This window comes from Panulirus ornatus, chromosome 17 (assembly GCF_036320965.1).
Source record: "Panulirus ornatus isolate Po-2019 chromosome 17, ASM3632096v1, whole genome shotgun sequence".
In the NCBI taxonomy this organism is placed as follows: domain Eukaryota; kingdom Metazoa; phylum Arthropoda; class Malacostraca; order Decapoda; family Palinuridae; genus Panulirus; species Panulirus ornatus.
In genome coordinates, this window is record NC_092240.1 from 19,342,896 (window position 1) to 19,365,039 (window position 22,144).

Here is a 22,144-nt window from a genome sequence, read left to right on the forward strand (position 1 = left end):
TTTTTCATAACTCATTGCTATCTTTTTTCTTTTCATCATGCTTTGTTGCTGTCTCCTGCGTTAGCGAGGTAGCACAAGGAAACAGACGAAAGAATGGCCCAACCCACCCACATACACATGTATATACATACACGTCCAAACACACACATATACATACCTATACATTTCAGTGTATATATACATATACATACACACAGACATATACATATACACACATGTACATGATTCATACTTGCTGCCTTTATTCATTCCTGTTGCCACCCCGCCACACATGAAATGACACCCCCCACCCCCACACGTGTGCGAGGTATCGTTAGGAAAAGACAACAAAGGCCACATTCGTTCACACTCAGTCTCTAGCTGTCATGTATAATGCACTGAAACCACAGCTCCCTTTCCACATCCAGGCCCCACAAAACTTTCCATGGTTTACCCCAGATGCTTCACATTCCCTGGTAGAATCTATTGACAGCACTTTGACCCTGGTATACCACATCGTTCCAATTCACTCTATTCCTTGCATGCCTTTCACTCTCCTGTATGTTCAGCCCCCAATCGCTCAAAATCTTTTTCACTCCATTCTTCCACCTCCAATTTCGTCTCCCACTTCTCCTCGTTCCCTCCACCTCTGACACATACATCCTCTTGGTCAGTCTTTCCTCACTTATTCTCTCCATGTGACCAAACCATTTTGATAACCCTCTTCTGCTCTCTCAACCACACTCTTTTTATTTCCACACATCTCTCTTACCCTTTCATTACTTACTTGATCAAACCACCGTACACCACATATTGTCCTCAAACATCTCATTTCCCACACATCCCTCCTCCTCTGCACAACCCTATCTATAGGCCATGCCTCACAACCATATAACATTGTTGGAACCACTATACCTTTAAATATACCCATTTTTGCTTTCCGAGATAATGTTCTCACCTTCCACACATCTTTAACACTCCCAGAACCTTCGCCCCCTCCCCTACCCTGTGACTCACTTCTGCTTCCATGGTTCCATCCGCTGCCAAATCCACTCCCAGATATCTAAAACACTTCTTCCTCCAGTTTTTCTCCATTCAAACTTACCTCCAAATTGACTTGTCCCTCAACCCTACTGTACCTAATAACGTTGCTCTTATTCACATTTACTCTCAACTTTCTTCTTTCATATGCTTTACCAAACTCAGTCACCAGCTTCTGCAGTTTCTCACCTGAATCAGCCACCAGCGCTGTATCATCAGCAAACAACAACTGACTCACTTCCCAAGCCCTCTCATCGACAATAGACTGCATACTTGCTCCTCTCTCCAAAACTCTTGCATTCACCTCCCTAACAACCCCATCCATAAACAAATTAAACAACCATGGCAACATCACGCACCCCTGCTGCAAACTGACATTCACTGGGAACCGATCACTTTCCTCTCTTCCTACTCTTACACATGCCTTACATCCTTGATAAAAACTTAGTGCTTCTAGCAACTTGTGTCCCACACCATATACTCTTAATACCTTCCACAGAGCATCTCTATCAACTCTATCATATGCCTTCTCCAGATTTATAAATGCTACATACAAATCCATTTGTTTTTCCAAGTATTTCTCACATACGTTCTTCAAAGCAAACACCTGATCCATACATCCTCTACCACTTCTGAAACCACACTGCTCTTCCCCAATCTGATGCTCTGTACATGCCTTCACCCTCTCAATCAATACCCTCCCATACAATTTCCCAGGAATACTCAGCAAACTTATACCTCTGTAATTTGAACTCTCACCTTTATCCCTTTTGCCTTTGTACAGTGGCATTATTCATGCATTCCACCAATCCTCAGGCACTTGACCATGAGCCATACATACATTGAATATCCTCACCAACCAGTCAACAACACAGTAACCACCTTTTTTATTAAATTCCTCTGCAGTACCATCCAATCCTGCCGCCTTGCTGGCTTTCATCTTCTGCAAAGCTTTTACTACCTCTTCTCTGTTTACCAAATCATTCTCCATGACCCTCTCACTTCGCACACCACCTCGACCAAAACACCCTATATCTGCCAGTCTGTCATCTAATACGTTCAACAAACCTTCAAGATACCCACTCCATCTCCCTCTTACATCACCATTACTTGATATTACCTCCCCATTAGCCCCCTTCACCGATGTTCCCATTTGTTCTCTTGTCTTATGCACTTTATTTACCTCCTTCCAAACCATCTTTTTATTCTCCCTAAAATTGAATGAAACTCTCTCTCACCCCAACTCTCATTTGCCCTCTTTTTCACCTCTTGCACCTTTCTCTTGACCTCCCGCCTCTTTCTTTTATACACCTCCCAGTCATTTGCACTATTTCCCTGCAAAAATTGTCCAAATACCTCTCTCGTCTCTTTCACTAATAATCTTACTTCTTCATCTCACCACTCACTACCCTTTCTAATCTGCCCACCTCCCATGCTTCTCATGCCACAAGCATCTTTTGTGCAAGCCATCACTGCTTCCCTAAATACATCCCATTCTTCCTCCACTCCTCTTACATCCTTTGCCCCCATCTTTTTCTGTTCTGCACTCAGTCTATCCTGGTACTTTCTCACACATGTCTCCTTCCCAAGCTCACTTACTTTCACCACTCTCTTCACCCCATTTTCTCTTCTTTTCTGAAAACCTCTACACATCTTCACCTTTGCCTCCATAAGAATATGATTAGACATCCATCCACTTGCACCTCTCAGCACATTAACATCCAAAAGTCTCTCTTTCACGCGCCTATCAATTAACATGTAATCCAATAATACTCTCTGGCCATCTCTCCTACTTACATACGCATACTTATATATATCTCTCTTTTTAAACCAGGTATTCCCAATCACCTGTCCTTTTTCAGCACACAAATCTACAAGCTCTTCACTATTTCCATTTACAACGCTGAACACCCCATGTACACCAATTATTCCCTCAACTGCCACATTACTCACCTTTGCATTCAAATCACCCATCACTATAACCTGGTCTCGTGCATCAAAACTGCTAACACAATCATTCAGCTGCTCCCAAAACACTTGCCTCTCGTGATCTTCCTTCTCATGCCCAGTGCATAGGCACTAATAATCACCCATCTCTTTCCATCTACTTTCAGTTTTACCCATGTCAATCTAGAGTTTGCTTTCTTACACTCTATCACATATTCCCACAATTCTTGTTTCAGGAGTAGTGCTACTCCTTCCTTTGCTCTTGTCCTCTCACCAACCCCCTGACTATACTCCCAAAACATTCCCAAACCACTCTTCCCCTTTCCCCTTGAGTTCATTTCACTCAGAGCCAAAACATCCAGATTCCTTTCCTCAAACATACTAGCTGTCTCTCCTTTTTTCTCATCTTGGTTATATCCACACACATTTAGAGACCCCAGTCTGAGCCTTCGAGGAGGATGAGCACTCCTCGCCTGACTCCTTCTTGTGTTTCCCCTTTTAGAAAGCTAAAATACAAGGAGGGGAGGGTTTCTAGCCCCCCGCTCCCGTCCCTTTAGTCACTCTACGACACGTGGGGAATGCAACATACTCATTATATATGTGCAATTATTCCAAAAGCAAAAAAATCCAAAATTTGAAACACTTCTGGTCACAGGCAGTTCGGATAAGGGATAATCAGCCTTTATAGGAATTGTGTGCAGATAGATGTGTACAATATATGTTTGTATTGAAATGAGTATTTCTTTACATACTCACTACCTTTACATCAGCGAACACTATGCACTCTACATTTTGACACCTCTATTGTTATAAGTACAGTGTACATATAAATGTACCGTATATATTCATTACATCCACATAATAACAAGATACGGTAATGTGTAATGGTAAGATATGTTATGCATAGTGTCTTATGAACTCCATCACCCATCTGGAAAGTTACTGAGTTTAAGCTGCTGGGTTGGCAAATTTTTTAGTGAAAATCCAAGTGTTGAATTATTTGATTTTGCCTATTTTATGTTGAAATCTTTTTGATTTGGAAGTATAAACATGGGATGATATTTGTGCTTTTTCTGTTAATTTCACAATGACACTGATTTGTATTGTGGGCTACAGGAGAGTACATTCTTGCTCACAAATAATGTAAGCATGCATATGCAGATATTCAAGATATCTGTGAACCATTTTCTTTGGTGACATACCTTTTTTTCATGCTATTCACCACTTCCCGCATTAGCGAGGTAGCGTTGAGAACAGAGGACTGGGCCTTTGAGGGAATATCCTCGCCTGACCCCCTTCTCTGTTCCTTCTTTTGGAAAAATTAAAAAAAAACAAGAGGGGAGGATTTCCAGTCACCCGCTCCCTCCCCTTTTAGTCGCCTTCTACGACACGCAGGGAATACATGGGAAGTATTCTTTTTCCCCTATCCCCAGGGATAACATACCTATTCAGTATTATCCCGGGGAATAGAAGCGAGAGAGAATGCTGCTCATATATGTCATTCATATCATAGATGGTGACTGAGAGAGGTGAGAGCATGAGGCTTGAAGTCCTTCCCTCTTGTATTCCCTCTTTTTGACAAAAGTTGGAATAGAGGAATGAGCCAATTGAACAATTTTCTTTAAAGTTTCAGTTGTGTTTTCCATATGCTTGCTAAAGTTTCAGTTGTCATTCCACATGCTTGCTTGCTAGAATTTAAACAAATAGCAAACATAAATATTTATAGAAAATTCACATAGATGTAAGCTTATAGGGAAGGATTTGGCATTTATTATGTGTAAAGACTATAAGTAGGGGTAATGGAAATCACTGTGCAGGTTGAGTTTTTCACAACTTTCTCATTTGTTCTTTTCTTGGCTGCTCAGGACTTGACCATAACTCAAACTCTTTTCTTGCTGTTAAGACCATAACTCAAACTGTCATCTTATTGTCAGATTTTGGTCCTGCTTTCTTTAGCATAGATAAGAAAAGTCTGGTTATGATTGCAAATATTATGTGTAGAGAAGAAACTATACCTTTTCTCCATTGTCAGTAGAGTTTTTGGATGAATGCTCATCTTTCAGATACTTTTAAATCATATTCATTTGTGCACAGGTTTAGGAGCTGATGCTGGAACCCTGCAGCGACTTCCAAAGATCATAGGAAATGAGAGCCTTGTTCGTGAATTGTCATTCACTGCCAGAAAAATGTTTTCCAACGAGGCGCTCCAGTGTGGTCTTGTGTCAAAAATCTTTGGAGATAAAGAAAGGTGAATGCTTCTTATTTGACCTTATACATAAGCAGGATTTTAGCTGAGTTTCAGAACCCATGATAGGTGAGAGGATTTTTACCAGTTGTTTAGGGGATCTGGGTTGATTAGATGCATCTGAAAATTACTAAGGTGTATTTTTCCCAGTTCAAGTAAAATTGTTACATAAGGAAAAAAATATTGATGAGGTAATTGATTAATAGTGATGTTAGATTCTACATTTCTTTGTAAAATCCTCTGCTTAGACTCCGCACATCAGAGGCCTTAACATAGTTTTGCTGTGTTATGTCTTTATGGGACAGTTTTAAAAAAACAAGCCTGTGTTGAGCAAAGTGTTATTCATTTGATTTGGTGGAAAACTTGTCTGCCAGAAGGAATCTTGTTTATATAGAATTCACTGATAATGTACATAAAGTTACTACAAAGTACATAGATCAAATACATTTCCCTTTTTCATAGATTTTAATGTGAACTTACAGGAAATGAAATGACTTTTTTGAGGTACCTCATTTAATGTATGCTGCTTATCAACTTTATTATGATTGTAAACAAAATATGTTAATTCAGTAAATATTATATCACCAGGCCAGTTTCATCTTTTATGGAACAATTATACTCTCTCTTAACTAAATAGCAGTGGTTCAGTAATGGATGGTATGGTAAGCATCACTAACTTAATAGAGAATGATACTATACAGCATCTCATTCAGAAAAAGAAAAAATTCTTTGACCCTTTTCCTCTTACAAAATTAGGTAAAAGCACTTAAAGAAAAAATTCTTTCTTAACAGACTTTATGTGAAATTTACAAAGTAAACAAAGGTATGGACAAAATGAACTAAACATAATCATGTAAATAAATGTTTTGACTTTAGTGCACTTTGAACATCTTTCGGGAAGATCTTGTGATTTCAGTCTTTGGCTTTAAGGCTTTCCAGGGTGATCCTGGATCCTCATGTGATGCAGTCTGGCCTCCTCATGGTAAGACAGTCTTCAGATTCTATTTCCTCTATGGCTGTAAGAATTTGGAACATAGGACTCTCTTTCTCTAATATAAGTTCAAGACAGGGTTCTCATTCTCTAGTATAAGTTCCTGTCTTGACATCACCATTTTTTCTCTACTGAACTTTGCTTGTTCTCTGTCCTTATATGCAAGATGTCCATTCAGGTTTCAGAGCAAGTTGATGTTTTACTACCAGGTAAGATCTACTTATAACTTGATAGGGCACTGGCTTTAACTTTTTCAGAATCACTATGGATACCTACGTTTCTTTGCAGTACTGGTTGTCTTTCACCAATACCAGTTCACTTGCTATTTTCCCTTCTATTTTTTTTGATAACTTTTTTAATCCTTTTTACGACATTTGGGGTGCACAAAGTCTTCAGTTATCTTCCTGTCAGGAGCTCAGGAGGTGTCCTGTGCACTGTACTGTGTAATATATTTCTGGTGATTCCAAGACATTTCTTTCCTGTGATTTGTCTTTATTGCCTCCCTAAAGATATGAACAAATCTTTCAGCTTCCCCATTAGAACTTGGATGAAATAGTACGGACAGTCTGGAATTCACACTATCAATTTTGAGAAAGCTCTGGAACTTCTCTGAGGTAAACTCTTTCATTATTTGTAACTGCCTCATCTGGAACTCCATAAGTTGCAAAGATATTCATCATAACAGAATCAGCATGGTGCCACTTATTTTATGCACCTCTGGCCACATGGAATGAGCATCCACTACTATCAACAAGTGTTTTCTCATAAATGGACCAAGAAAATCATTGGCTTTGAAGGCCATTTTCATGGATTGGCTTCTGCTGCCTGTGCATTTGAGTGAATATCTTGGCATATATTTCTATGTTGAGAAGAGGCCATCAGACATGATGTTGAGCCAATGCTTTCTTTCTAACTGTTCATAGGGAATTTCTGTGGAGCTCTTCCTTTCCCAGGGACTAAACTTTTTGATCTGATAGTTTTGATTTCCCAGCAAATATCCTCCCAATAGTTTTTGCCATCTCCTGAAGTATAATAATGTTTCAGGAACCATAGCTTTACATGCTGCCCCACCATTAACAGTAAAATTGCTGTCTTGGCCTGCACTGTTTTATATGGATTTTTTTGCTTATAATGAGCTATATTATTAACAGGCAGCTCATTTAGTTAAGCTCTCAACACATGTGGTTTCTCCTTCCGTAGGACTTCACAAGTAAGGGGAGCCTAAACAGTATATCAGCATTACATTTTTTTCTACACACATTGAAGCATAGTAGTGGCAATTTTAGGAATTTCTTTCTTAGGCTCTAGGATTAAGCTTAAAATTTATCAGTAATGAGGATGAAATTTTTCCATACAAGTGACTAAGATTCATATATTCTAAATATAATAGCCAACCCTCTCCTTTTGGGTTGTGAATGGTTTTCCTCTGCTTGTGATAAAGTCCCAAATCCAACAAGCAATGTGGAGTTCTTCAATCTCTATGTGTGAAGATACTCACATGGCCTAGGCTTATTGGTGAAGTATCTATGGCAAGTTTTAATGTTTCTTGTGTCATAATGAGCCAGTAAAGTATCATCTTGACATTTCCTTAATTTTCCTTAAAGGCTCCTTATATTCACTGCTGAACTCCTTTATACCTATATCTAATAAGCTGTTGAAAGAGCCACATAAGGTAAGTCATACTGTGTACATGTTTCTTATAATGACTTACAAAACCCAAGAATGACTGTTTTAGGCTAAGGTGCTTTCTTTCTGGCTTGTGTTTCCTAACTTCTGTATGTAAAGTCCATTAGATTTAGATTTTACAAATAACTAGGCCCCTGAAGGTAACTTTGCAACTTGAATCCAAAGTCAGTCAGTCTGACTGAACAGTGGCAAAGTCTTTAGGTGCTCTTATCACTTCTGTCACAAGTAAATCATCTAAATACTATTCTACATCGAGCCCTTGTAATCTTTCTATTACAGACTGAAAAATAACTGGAGCTGCTGAAAGGCCAGAACTTTACTTCTTATAAGGATACAACTTTTTTCAACAACAGTTTATTGGTTTGCCTGAGAAAAGTCTGATTTTGTGAACTTTTCCCTTCCATTCACTTTGCAAAACATTTCATTAGGTCTAGGCATGGCTTGCTTTAGAAATTCTAAATTCTTATTGACAGGTACCATATGATCACCATAAATTTTGATATTACCATTAGGCTTCCTAACAAGTACATCAGGAACATTCGTGATCAATGAAATTCATTTTCTCAAGGACTCCAACATTTACAGTTCTACTTAACTCCTCATTGGTAATTTCAAGAGCATAGGGTACATGTCCAGGTTTCATAAACTTTGGCTCAGCTCCCTTCTTAGCTCTTGTGTTCATCTTTAATGCCTATGACAGTGCCTAATTCTGCAGTAAGTCATTGACTGCCGATGTGCCGTATGTGGCACAGGATGCCACTAGTAGTTGACTGTGTATGCCGTGTATGGTCTGGGACATTTAGAAATCCTGTGTGCAGCAGACAGCACATGTGCTATCAATTTTTCATCCATATTTTTCCAACTCAATTGGTCATGCTGTGGGGTATGCTATATAATTTTTGTGCTGCCCAGGCAAAAAAGAAAATGTATATAGATAATGTATAGAAATAGAGTGAATTGGAATGATGTGGTGTACTAGGGGTGATGTGCTGTCAATGGACTGAACCAGGGCACATGAAATGTCTGGGGTAAACCATGGAAAGGTCTGTGGGGCCTGGATGTGGATAGGGAGCTGTGGTTTTGGTGCATTTCACATGACAGTCAGAGACTGAGTGTGAACAAATGTAGCCTTTTTTGTTTGTTTTCCTGGTGCCACCTCACTGAAGCAGAGGGTAACAATGCTGTTTTCTGCGGTGTGGGGTAGCACCAGGAATGGATGAAGGCAAGCATGTTTGAATATGTACATGTGTATATATGTATGGGTATGTGAATGTGTATGTATATGTGTATACATTGATATGTATATGTATGTATATGTGTGTGTATAGGCATTTATGTATTTATATCTATTTATTTATATATTTGTTTATTTTACTTTGTTGCTGTCTCCCGCTTTAGCGAGGTAGCGCAAGGAAACAGACAAAAGAATGGCCAAACCCACCCACATACACATGTATATACATACACGTCCACACATGCAAATATACATACCTATACATCTCAATGTATACATATATATACACACACAGACATATACATATATACACATGTACATAATTCATACTGTCTGCCTTTATTCATTCCCATCACCACCCCGCCACACATGAAATAACAACCCCCTCCCCCCACATGTGCATGAGGTAGTGCTAGGAAAAGACAACAAAGGCCACATTCGTTCACACTCAGTCTCTAGCTGTCAAGTAATAATGCACTGAAACCACAGCTCCCTTTCCACATCCAGGCCCCACACAACTTTCCATAGTTTACCCCAGATGCTTCACATGCCCTGGTTCAATCCATTGACAGCACGTTGACCCCAGTATACCACATGGTTCCAATTCACTCTATTCCTTGCACACCTTTCACCCTCCTGCATGTTCAAGCCCTGATCACTCACTTTTTCACTTCATCTTTCCACCTCCAATTCGGTCTCCCAATTTTCCTCGTTCCCTCCACTTTTGACACATATATCCTCTTGGTCAATCTTTCCTCACTCATTCTCTCCATGTGACCAAACCATTTCAAAACACCCTCTTCTGCTCTCTCAACCACACTCTTTTTATTACCACACATCTCTCTTACCCTATTATTACTCACTCGATCAAACCACCTCACACCACATATTGTCGTCAAACATCTCATTTCCAGCACATCCACCCTCCTCCTCACAACTCTATCTATAGCCCACACCTTGCAACCATTACAACATTGTTGGAACCACTATTCCTTCAGACATACCCATTTTTGCTTTCTGAGATAATGTTCTCGACTTCCACACATTTTTCAATGCTCCCAGAACTTTCTCCCCCTCCCACACCCTATGATTCACTTCCACCTCCGTGGTTCCATCCACTGCCAAATCCACTCCCAGATATCTAAAGCACTTCACTTCCTCCAGTTTTTCTCCATTCAAACTTACCTCCCAATTGACTTGTCCCTCAACCCTACTGTTCCTAATAACCTTGCTCTTATTCACATTTACTCTCAGCTTTCTTCTTTCACACACTTTACCAAACTCATTCATCAGCTTCTGCAGTTTCTCACTCGAATCAACCACCAACGCTGTATCATCAGTGAACAACAGCTGACTCACTTCCTGAGCTCTCTCATCCACAACAGACTGTATACTTGCCCCTCTTTTCAAACCTCTTGCATTCACCTCCCTAACAACCCCATCCATAAACAAATTAAACAACCATGGAGACATCACACACCCTTGCCGCAAACCAACATTCACTGAGAACCAATCACTTTCCTCTCTTCCTACACGTACACATGCCTTACATCCTCGATAAAAACTTTTCACTGCTTCTAACAACTTGCCTCCCACACCATATATTCTTAATACCTTCCACAGAGCATCTCTATCAACTCTGTCATATGCCTTCTCCAGATCCATAAATGCTACATACAAATCCACTTGCCTATCTAAGTATTTCTCACATACATTCTTCAAAGCAAACACCTGATCCACACATACTCTACCACTTCTGAAACCACACTGCTCTTCCCCAGTCTGATGCTCTGTACATGCCTTCACCCTTGCAATTAATACCCTCCCATATAATTTCCCAGGAATACTCAACAAACTTATACCTCTTTAATTTGAGCACTCACTTTTATCCCCTTTGCCTTTGTACAATTCCACTATGCAAGCATTCCGCCAATCCTCAGGCACCTCACCATGAGTCATTCATACATTAAATAACCTTACCAACCAGTCAACAATACAGTCAACCCCTTTTTTAATAAATTCCACAGCAATACCATCCAAACCCGCTGCCTTGTCGGCTTTCATCTTCCGCAAAGCTTTTACTACCTCTTCTCTGTTTGCCAAATCATTCTCCCTAACCCTCTCACTTTGCACACCACCTCGACCAAAACACCCTATGTCTGCCAGTCTATCATCAAACACATTCAACAAGCCCTTCAAAATACTCCCTCCATCTTCTCACATCACCACTACTTGTTATCACCTCCCCATCAGCCCCCTTCACTGAAGTTCCCATTTGTTCCCATGTCTTATGCACTTTATTCACCTCCTTTTTATTCTCCCTAAAATTTAATGACACTCTCTCACCCCAACTCTCATTTGCCCTCTTTTTCACCTCTTGCACCTTTCTCTTGACCTCCTGCCTCTCTTTTATACATCTCCCACTCATTTGCATTATTTCCCTGCAAAGATCGTCCAAATGCCTCTCTCTTCTCTTTCACTAATAATCTTACTTCTTCATCTCACCACTCACTACCCTTTCTAATGTGCTCACCTCCCACACTTCTCATACCACAAGCATCTTTTGCGCAAGCTATCACTGCTTCCCGAAATACATCCCATTCCTTCCCCACTCCCCTTACATCCTTTGTTCTCACCTTTTTCCATTTTGTACTCAGTCTCTCCTGGTACTTCCTCACACAAATCTCCTTCGAAAGCTCACTTACTCTCACCACTTTCTTCACCCCTACATTCTCTTTTCTTTTCTGAAATCCTCTACAAATCTTCACCTTTGCTTCCACAAGATAATGATCAGACATCCCTCCAGTTGCACCTCTCAGCACATTAACATCCAAAAGTCTCTCTTTCGTGTGCCTATCAATTAACATGTAATCCAATAACGCTCTCTGGCCATCTCTCCTACTTACATATGTATACTTATGTATATCTCTCTTTTTAAACTAAGTATTCCCAATCACTAGTCCTTTTTCAGCACATAAATCTACAAGCTCTTTACTGTTTCCATTTACAACACTGAACACCCCATGCACACCAATTATTCCCTCAGCTGCCACATTACTCACCTTTGCATTCAAATCACCCATCACTATAACCCGGTCTCGTGCATCAAAACTACTAACACACTCACTAAGCTGCTCGCAAAGCACTTGCCTCTCATGATCTTTCTTCTAGTGCCCAGGTGCATATGCACCAATAATCACCCATCTCTCACCATCCACTATCAGTTTTACCCATATCAATCTAGAGCTAACTTTCTTACATTCTGTCACATACTCCCACCACTCCTGTTTCATGAGTAGTGCTACTCCTTCCCTTGCTCTTGTCCTCTCACTAACCCCTGACTTTACTCCCAAGACATTCTCAAACCACTTTTCCCCTTTACCCTTGAGCTTCGTTTCACTCAGAGCCAAAACATCCAGGTTCCTTTCCTCAAACATACTACCTATCTCTCCTTTTTTCTCATCTTGGTTACATCCACACATTTAGAGATTCCAATCTGAACCTTCGAGGAGGATGAGCACTCCCTGCATGACTCCTTCTGTTTCCCCTTTCAGAAAGTTAAAATGCAAGGAGGGGAGGGTTTCCAGCCCCCCACTCTCATCCCCTTTAGTCGCCTTCTACCACACATGAGGAATGCGTGGGAAGTATTCTTTCTCCCGTTTTTTTTTTATACTATTCGCCATTTCCCGCGTTTGCGAGGTAGCGTTAAGAACAGAGGACTGGGCCTTAGAGGGAAAATCCTCACCTGGCCCCCTTCTCTGTTCCCTCTTTTGGAAAATTAAAAAAAAACGAGAGGGGAGGATTTTAGTCGCCTTCTACGACACGCAGGGAATACGTGGGAAGTATTCTTTCTCCCCTATCCCCAGGGATATATATATATATATGAAGTCTGAAGTATGTAGTCTGTTGGGGATGAGAGAGCTTGGGAAGTGAGTCAGTTGTTGTTCGCTGATGATACAGCGCTGGTGGCTGATTCATGTGAGAAACTGCAGAAGCTGGTGACTGAGTTTGGTAAAGTGTGTGAAAGAAGAAAGTTAAGAGTAAATGTGAATAAGAGCAAGAGCAAGGTTATTAGGTACAGTAGGGTTGAGGGTCAAGTCAATTGGGAGGTAAGTTTGAATGGAGAAAAACTGGAGGAAGTAAAGTGTTTTAGATATCTGGGAGTGGATCTGGCAGCGGATGGAACCATGGATGCGGAAGTGAATCATAGGGTGGGGGAGGGGGCGAAAATTCTGGGAGCCTTGAAGAATGTGTGGAAGTCGAGAACATTATCTCGGAAAGCAAAAATGGGTATGTTTGAAGGAATAGTGATTCCAACAGTGTTGTATGGTTGTGAGGCGTGGGCTAAGGATAGAGTTGTGCGTAGGAGGGTGGATGTGCTGGAAATGAGATGTTTGAGGACAATATGTGGTGTGAGGTGGTTTGATCGAGTAAGTAATGTAAGGGTAAGAGAGATGTGTGGAAATAAAAAGAGCGTGGTTGAGAGAGCAGAAGAGGGTGTTTTGAAATGGTTTGGGCACATGGAGAGAATGAGTGAGGAAAGATTGACCAAGAGGATATATGTGTCGGAGATGGAGGGAACGAGGAGAAGTGGGAGACCAAATTGGAGGTGGAAAGATGGAGTGAAAAAGATTTTGAGTGATTGGGGCCTGAACATGCAGGAGGGTGAAAGGCGGGCAATGAATAGAGTGAATTGGATCGATGTGGTATACCGGGGTTGACGTGCTGTCAATGGATTGAATCAGGGCATGTGAAGTGTCTGGGGTAAACCATGGAAAGTTGTGTGGGGCCTGGATGTGGAAAGGGAGCTGTGGTTTCGGTGCATTATTACAAGACGGCTAGAGACTGAGTGTGAACGAATGTGGCCTTTGTTGTCTTTTCCTAGCACTACCTCACACACATGAGGGGGGAGGGGGTTGTTATTCCATGTGTGGCGAGGTGGCGATGGGAATGAATAAGGGCAGATAGTATGAATTATGTACATGTGTATATATGTATATGTCTGTGTGTGTATATATATGTATAAATTGAGATGTATAGGTATGTATATTTGCGTGTGTGGACGTCTATGTAATACATGTGTATGTGGGTGGGTTGGGCCATTCTTTCGTCTGTTTCCTTGCGCTACCTCGCTAACGCGGGAGACAGCAACAAATTAAAATAAATAATAAATAAATATAAAAGGAAACAGACGAAAGAAATGGCCCAACCCACCCCCATACACATGTATATACATACACGTCCATACACGCAAATATACATACCCATACATCTCAATGTACACATATATATACACACACAGACACATACATAGATACACATGCACACAATTCACACTGCCTTTATCCATTCCCATCGCCACCTCGCCACACATGGAATAACATCCCCCTCCCCCCTTATGTGTGCGAGGTAGCACTAGGAAAAGACACAAAGGCCCCATTCGTTCACACTCAGTCTCTAGCTATCATGTAACAATGCCCGAAACCACAGCTCCCTTTCCACATCCAGGCCCCACACAACTTTCCATGGTTTACCCCAGATGCTTCACATGCCCTGGTTCAATCCATTGACAGCACGTCGACCCCGGTATACCACATGGTTCCAATTCACTCTATTCCTTGCACACCTTTCACCCTCCTGCATGTTCAGGCCCCAATCACTCAATATCTTTTTCACTCCATCTTTCCACTTCCAATTTGGTCTCCCACTTCTCCTCGTTCCCTCCACCTCTGACACATATATCCTCTTGGTAAGTCTTTCCTCACTCATTCTCTACACTTGACCAAACCATTTCAAAACACCCTCTTCTGCTCTCTCAACCACACTCTTTTTATTACCACACATCTCTCTTACCCTATTATTACTTACTCGATCAAACCACCTCACATCACATATTGTCCTCAAACATCTCATTTCCAGCACATCCACCCTCCTGCGCACAACTCTATCCATAGCCCATGCCTCGCAACCATACAACATTGTTGGAACCACTATTCCTTCAAACATACCCATTTTTACTTTCCGAGATAATGTTCTCAACTTCCACACATTCTTCAAGGCTCCCAGAATTTTCACCCCCTCCCCCACCCTATGATTCACTTCCACTTCCATGGTTCCATCCGCTGCCAAATCCACTCCCAGATATCTAAAACACTTTACTTCCTCCAGTTTTTCTCCATTCAAATTTACCTCCCAATTGACTTGACCCTCAACCCTACTGTACCTAATAACCTTGCTCTTATTCACATTTACTCGCAAGTTTCTTCTTTCACACACTTTACCAAACACAGGCACCAGCTTCTGCAGTTTCTCACGTGAATCAGCCACCAGTGCTGTATCATCAGCGAACAACAACTGACTTACTTCCCAAGCTCTCTCATCCCCAACAGACTGTGTACTTGCCCCTCTTTCCAAAACTCTTGCTTTCACCTCCCTAACAACCCCATCCATAAACAAATTAAACAACCATGGGGACATCACACACCCCTGCCGCAAACCTACATTCACTGAGAACCAATCACTTTCCTCTCTTCCTACACATACACATGCTGCCTTACATCCTCGATAGAAACTTTTCACTGCTTCTAACAACTTGCCTCCCACACCATATATTCTTAATACCTTCCACAGAGCATCTCTATCAACTCTATTATATGCCTTCTCCAGATCCATAGATGCTACATACAACTCCATTTGCTTTTCTAAGTATTTCTCACATACATTCTTCAAAGCAAACACCTGATCCGCACATCCTCTGCCTCTTCTGAAACCACACTGCTCTTTCCCAATCTGATGCTCTGTACATGCCTTCACCCTCTCAATCAATACCCTCCCATATAATTTACCAGGAATACTCAACAAACTTATACCTCTGTAATTTGAGCACTCACTCTTATCCCCTTTGCCTCTGTACAATGGCACTATGCAAGCATTCCGCCAATCCTCATGCACCTCACCATGAGTCATACATACATTAAATAACCTTACCAACCAGTCAACAATACAGTCACCCCCATTTTTTATAAATTCCACCCTTTCAATTAATATTCCAAGATACACTTTCCATGGTATACTTAACAGACTCATTCCCCTATAATCGCTTCATACATCCTTAGTACCTTTTCATTTGAATAAAGGAACAATAACAGCTTTCACCCAATCCTCAGGCACAGCCTGTTTCAGTGCTAAATTACATATCAGATGCATCCACTCTCTTTCCAGGCCACCGCACTAGACTGTATCTTGCCACTCTCTGCATAAACCTTATATTTACCTCCCTCATCACCCCATCCATAAACAAATTAAACAGCCATGGTGATATTACACACCCTCCTCTCTACCTACTCATGCACATGCCTGATGCTCTTCATGTAAATTTCCTTTTCTGCTTTTAATAGCTTTCTTTCTACACCTTATATTCATAAGACTTTCCACAAGGCATCTCTCTCAACCCTCTGCTTTCTCCAGATCCAAGAATGCCATGCACAGATCCTTCTGTATCTCTAAGTACTTCTCACACACATTCTTTAAAGCAAGCACCTGATCCACACATTGTCTACCACTCCTGAAACCACATTGTTCCTCCTCATTCTGTTGCTCTGTACATGCCTTCACCCTCTCAATCATCACTTCCATGCAACTTGTCATGTACACTCAACAAACGTGCACCTTTGTAGTTTGGACATGCACTTTTATCACCCTTGCTTTTGTACAGCAGCACTTTATGAGTATTCTGCCAATCCTCAAAGACCTCACCATGATCCCATACATGCATTGAAAATCCCTCTTGACTTTATTTCCTTTAGTGATTCTTTTGTTCAACCCCTTGTTTCTCTGCTTGTCATTAGAATAGCTGTTAAGTTTTCAAGGAAACTCTCCATAACTATCAATCTATTCTATCCATATCTATGATGCCCATATCCTTTGGGGACTCCCATCAAAGGGGTGGCCATGGCAAAAGAATGACATTAAAATGTTCACTTCCACAAAACTGAGATATATTTCTTTTCAGAGGATTGATTAATTCTTTGAAATGATCTGTCTCAACATTAGTTAGTCATCAGCAGTTATTTTCAGTGAGCCACTCAAGCCTTACAGAATGTTGATCTGTCTCCGTATGAAGTAATACTCATACTTCTAGAGGGCTCATCCTTCATATTTGTTTTCAACAAAGTTAACCCAAAGGCATTTTGCTTTGTCATCACTTCCTCTTACCTCAACTTGAACCTTTTTCTATTTATTGCAATGTTGTTTTCCTTGTAGTGATTTACATATGGTAAATTGGGTTTTGTTATCAAAATTTAGCTGCTTGTTTGTCTTTATTTCTTGCTATGCTGTACATCAGTCAATAGGCTGGTAAGTCCTACAGATATTGTGTGGTGTTGGGAACTTTAGGATTGAGCTAAATCATGAAACTTTGCCATCTTGTGTCTTTTGCGGCTCTTGTAATCTGATGCAGATCTCTCATCACTTGGAGAATGAGTTACATTTTTTTCCTGTTTGATGTAGCCATGCTGTGGGTACCATTGTCTATGGCTGGTGCATTCTTATGGGAGGATGAATAAAGAGCTACTTATTTTTCAGTTTCTGTTGGCTGTATGCAGATCCATACCTCTAAGAGTTGTAGACATCATAGCATTGCTGGACGTATAAGCTGAAAATTCATTTCCTTGGTTTCAGAAATGCTTATACTTCACAAAACAAACATACTCTTTGAATAAGTTTGAAGGTTTGATAGAAATTAGTAGTAAGATAAGTATGAAGGTTTGATAGATATTAGTAGTAAAATTTTTTTCAATGCTTCTTATTTTCAGCATGTTAGCAGAAGCTCTAGACATGGCTTCCACAATTGCTAGTAAATCTCCTGTAGCTGTCCATACTGCAAAGTTGGCCTTAGTGTATGCTCGGGACCATTCTCTTCAGGAAGGATTAGAATATGTTGTAAGTAACCTTTGGACAAAGTATCATTTATCTACTCTTTTAAAGACAACCTTTTTTTGGGGATTTTCTACATAGATGTATGCATGCAGTTGTTACATTCATCATCCCAACATATATTCTTATATGATTAAGTACATGCATGCTTATGAAAAATCCTTCATCTATCTTTGTTTTACTGGGGTGGAGTTTGAAGGGAGCACCTGGGGACTATCCAACTAGCACCTCAGTGTATAGTAAGGGGGAGGGAAGTAACAAGAGGAGGAAGCCATATGTAATAAGGAAAGAGGAAAGAGCGAGGGGTAAATGGAATATTGAAGTTGGTGGGCAATTTTTGAAATGATGGGAGAAAATTTTGTGTTAAGTGACATATGTCACATTTGATTGTGTCTTGACGTAATAAATGTATGCCACAGTTATGATATCGAAACAGTGGTAAGAATGAGTAACTGACATAGAGTAAACAAGACTTACTGGACTCTATGCTTCACAAACACATTTCTTTTCACTGGATTTCCCTGTTTGCACACTTGTACCACAGAAGTACAGTAAAACTTCTATAATCCAAAATGCTTGGGGGATTCAGCTGTTTTGGATAACAATTCTGGTTATTTGATGTTTCTTTAATAAACATTTCAGAAATTGAAATATTTACAAATATTTTATCAATTTGTACCGTTTCACAAAGTGAAAATATTTATATATGTAAACAAATGACATAAAATTCCTACCAAGTGCTGCCATGGAGTTATCCTTAGCCAGCTTATTGCACAGTGCCATCTTTTTAAGGCTTAAAACATTCAATTTGCGCTGCATGTGAGATGTAGACGACTTTAAGGAGTCGTTGGGCAATTGCTGATGATCCTTAAAAGGGGTCATTGTACCCAATAGTAATCCAGGGTTCTCAAAATACACAAATGTGCAAGACCAGAACACAACTCCACCCCAAGTATATTGAATATATTGATTGGTAAGTGCTCAAATTACAGAGGTATAAGTTTGTTGAGTATTCCTGGTAAATTATATGGGAGGGTATTGATTGAGAGGGTGAAGGCATGTACAGAGCATCAGATTGGGGAAGAGCAGTGTGGTTTTAGATGTGTGGATCAGGTGTTTGCTTTGAAGAATGTATGTGAGAAATACTTAGAAAAGCAAATGGATTTGTATGTAGCATTTATGGATCTGGAGAAGGCATATGATAGAGTGGAGAGAGATGCTCTGTGGAAGGTATTAAGAATATATGGTGTGGGAGGCAAGTTGTTAGAAGCAGTGAAAAGTTTTTATCGAGGATGTAAGGCATGTGTACGTGTAGGAAGAGAGGAAAGTGATTGGTTCTCAGTGAATGTAGGTTTGCGGCAGGGGTGTGTGATGTCTCCATGGTTGTTTAATTTGTTTATGAATGGGGTTGTTAGGGAGGTGAATGCAAGAGTTTTGGAAAGAGGGGCAAGTATGAAGTCTGTTGTGGATGGGAGAGCTTGGGAAGTGAGTCAGTTGTTGTTCGCTGATGATACAGCGCTGGTGGCTGATTCATGTGGGAAACTGCAGAAGCTGGTGACTGAGTTTGTTAAAGTGTGTGAAAGAAGAAAGTTAAGAGTAAATGTGAATAAGAGCAAGGTTATTATGTACAGTAGGGTTGAGGGTCAAGTCAATTGGGAGTTAAGTTTGAATGGAGAAAAACTGGAGGAAGTAAAGTGTTTTAGATATCTGGGAGTGGATCTGGCAGCGGATGGAACCATGGAAGCGGAAGTGAATCATAGGGTGGGGGAGGGGGCGAAAATCCTGGGAGCCTTGAAAAATGTGTGGAAGTCGAGAACATTATCTCGGAAAGCAAAAATGGGTATGTTTGAAGGAATAGTGGTTCCAACAATGTTGTATGGTTGCGAGGCGTGGGCTATGGATAGAGTTGTGTGCAGGAGGGTGGATGTGCTGGAAATGAGATGTTTGAGGACAATGTGTGGTGTGAGGTGGTTTGATCGAGCAAGTAATGTAAGGGTAAGAGAGATGTGTGGAAATAAAAAGAGCGTGGTTGAGAGAGCAGAAGAGGGTGTTTTGAAATGGTTTGGGCACATGGAGAGAATGAGTGAGGAAAGATTAACCAAGAGGATATATGTGTCGGAGGTGGAGGGAACGAGGAGAAGTGGGAGACCAAATTGGAGGTGGAAAGATGGAGTGAAAAAGATTTTGAGTGATCGGGGCCTGAACATGCAGGAGGGTGAAAGGCGGGCAATGAATAGAGTGAATTGGATCGATGTGGTATACCGGGGTTGACGTGCTGTCAGTGGATTGAATCAGGGCATGTGAAGCGTCTGGGGTAAACCATGGAAAGTTGTGTGGGGCCTGGATGTGGAAAGGGAGCTGTGGTTTCAGGCATTATTGCATGACAGCTAGAGACTGAGTGTGAACGAATGGGGCCTTTGTTGTCTTTTCCTAGTGCTACCTCGCACACATGAGGGGGGAGGGGGATGGTATTCCATGTGTGGCGGGGTGGTGATGGGAATGAATAAAGGCAGACAGTGTGAATTGTGTGCATGGGTATATATGTATGTGTCTGTGTGTGTATATATATGTGTACATTGAGATGTATAGGTATGTATATTTGCGTGTGTGGATGTGTATGTATATACATGTGTATGGGGGTGGGTTGGGCCATTTCTTTCGTCTGTTTCCTTGCGCTACCTCGCAAATGTGGGAGACAGCGACAAAGCAAAATAATAATAATAATAATAAAAGTATGGTATTAGTTCCCGTGAATTGAATAGTGTTATGATATTTGATATTTTGATGATTTTTATATTTTCACAGCACATATGATCATCATTATAGTTATACAGGTTGTACCTCTTTGATCTGGCACTTTGTGGTCTGGCAACTCCCATGATCCAGCACATTTTGAATCTGTCACCATTAATTATTAGTTTTTAGATCTGCCACAAGGGTGGTGCTGTTAGCAGTGCTCAGGTGCCAAAATTTGTTTCCACTGCAGCTAAGCTAATTGGCAGTCCTGTTAACTTCTTATATTCAGCTGTATTTTAGCCCTTCAGGATGTAATTCAAGAGACAAAGAGGTTCAGAAGATGGTGATAGTGCTAATAAGTGTAAGCATAAATCATTATCTATGCTTGAATAGGTGGAGTTACTGAACAAATTGGATAAAGGAACTTCTGTAAAGACTTTGTGTGAGTACTATGAGATTGGATCGTCAACTGTGTATGACTTGGGGTCAATTTCTGTTTTCTGGTATTATCTGTGGTTGACAATGGCCAGGTCCCCAGGGTTGCTGGATTAAAGAGGTACAACCTGTACTGTACATATCTGTCCTTCACCTAATTTGCCTGTACTTATCTAGTACAATATATAACTTTTAAGATTTACTTAAAAGTATTATTTTCATCTGCTAGATACGTAAGATGCAAGATTATATGTTTTGAATTTGTTGAAAGCCTAACCCTGTAAGGATCAAGCAAGAAAATTTAGGTGGGTTCCTAGGCAAGGGTTATAAACATTTGTCTTACCAATTACTTTATAGGAAATATCGAGAAAAGTTAGAATAAAAAACTAGTAAATTAACCTTAAGTCATGCTTTTCAGTACATAAATTAACACTAGGTGCATTGTGCCTCCGTGATGTATCACTAGTTAGTTGGCTTTTGTTGACTCTTCCATCTCTACCTCTTTTCCACCACATCAGTGGTGCTAACATCTCATCATTAGCTGAATTAATCATCTCAATGACTGGTGCTTCAAAGACTGTCACTAAATTGTGTAGGATATACTGAGAATTCACTCAAGGGCCACACCTCGTCATTGTTTTATAGGTAACTGATGATATTAGTATTCTTTCTTGGTACTAATCATAGTTGATTGTGATATATGGCATTTCTACATACCAATACAGAGTGCCTTCCAATTCAAATTGGTGTGGGAAAAGGCAACCTGAACAAATGCAGCTAGATTACTGACACACTTGGCCATACAGCTCCATTTTGTATTGTGTGTAGGTCACTGGCAGTCCAGGATCCTTTCTCAGTGCTAGTCATAGTTGCCTGTGACATAAAGCATCACTGTTTACCATAAAAGAATGCCTTC

General features: G+C 40.6%; 1 protein-coding gene across 1 annotated transcript in view; it reads left to right on the top strand.

Annotated features, from left to right (window-relative positions):
* The window catches only part of LOC139754600 (delta(3,5)-Delta(2,4)-dienoyl-CoA isomerase, mitochondrial-like), a 132,768-nt gene that overhangs the window by 102,983 nt on the left and 7,641 nt on the right, over window positions 1–22,144 (top strand). The window contains exons 9-10 of the mRNA XM_071672023.1: window positions 5,062–5,215; window positions 17,937–18,063. Coding sequence (XP_071528124.1) covers window positions 5,062–5,215; window positions 17,937–18,063 — 281 coding nt within the window. The remainder of the gene's footprint in view (window positions 1–5,061; window positions 5,216–17,936; window positions 18,064–22,144) is intronic.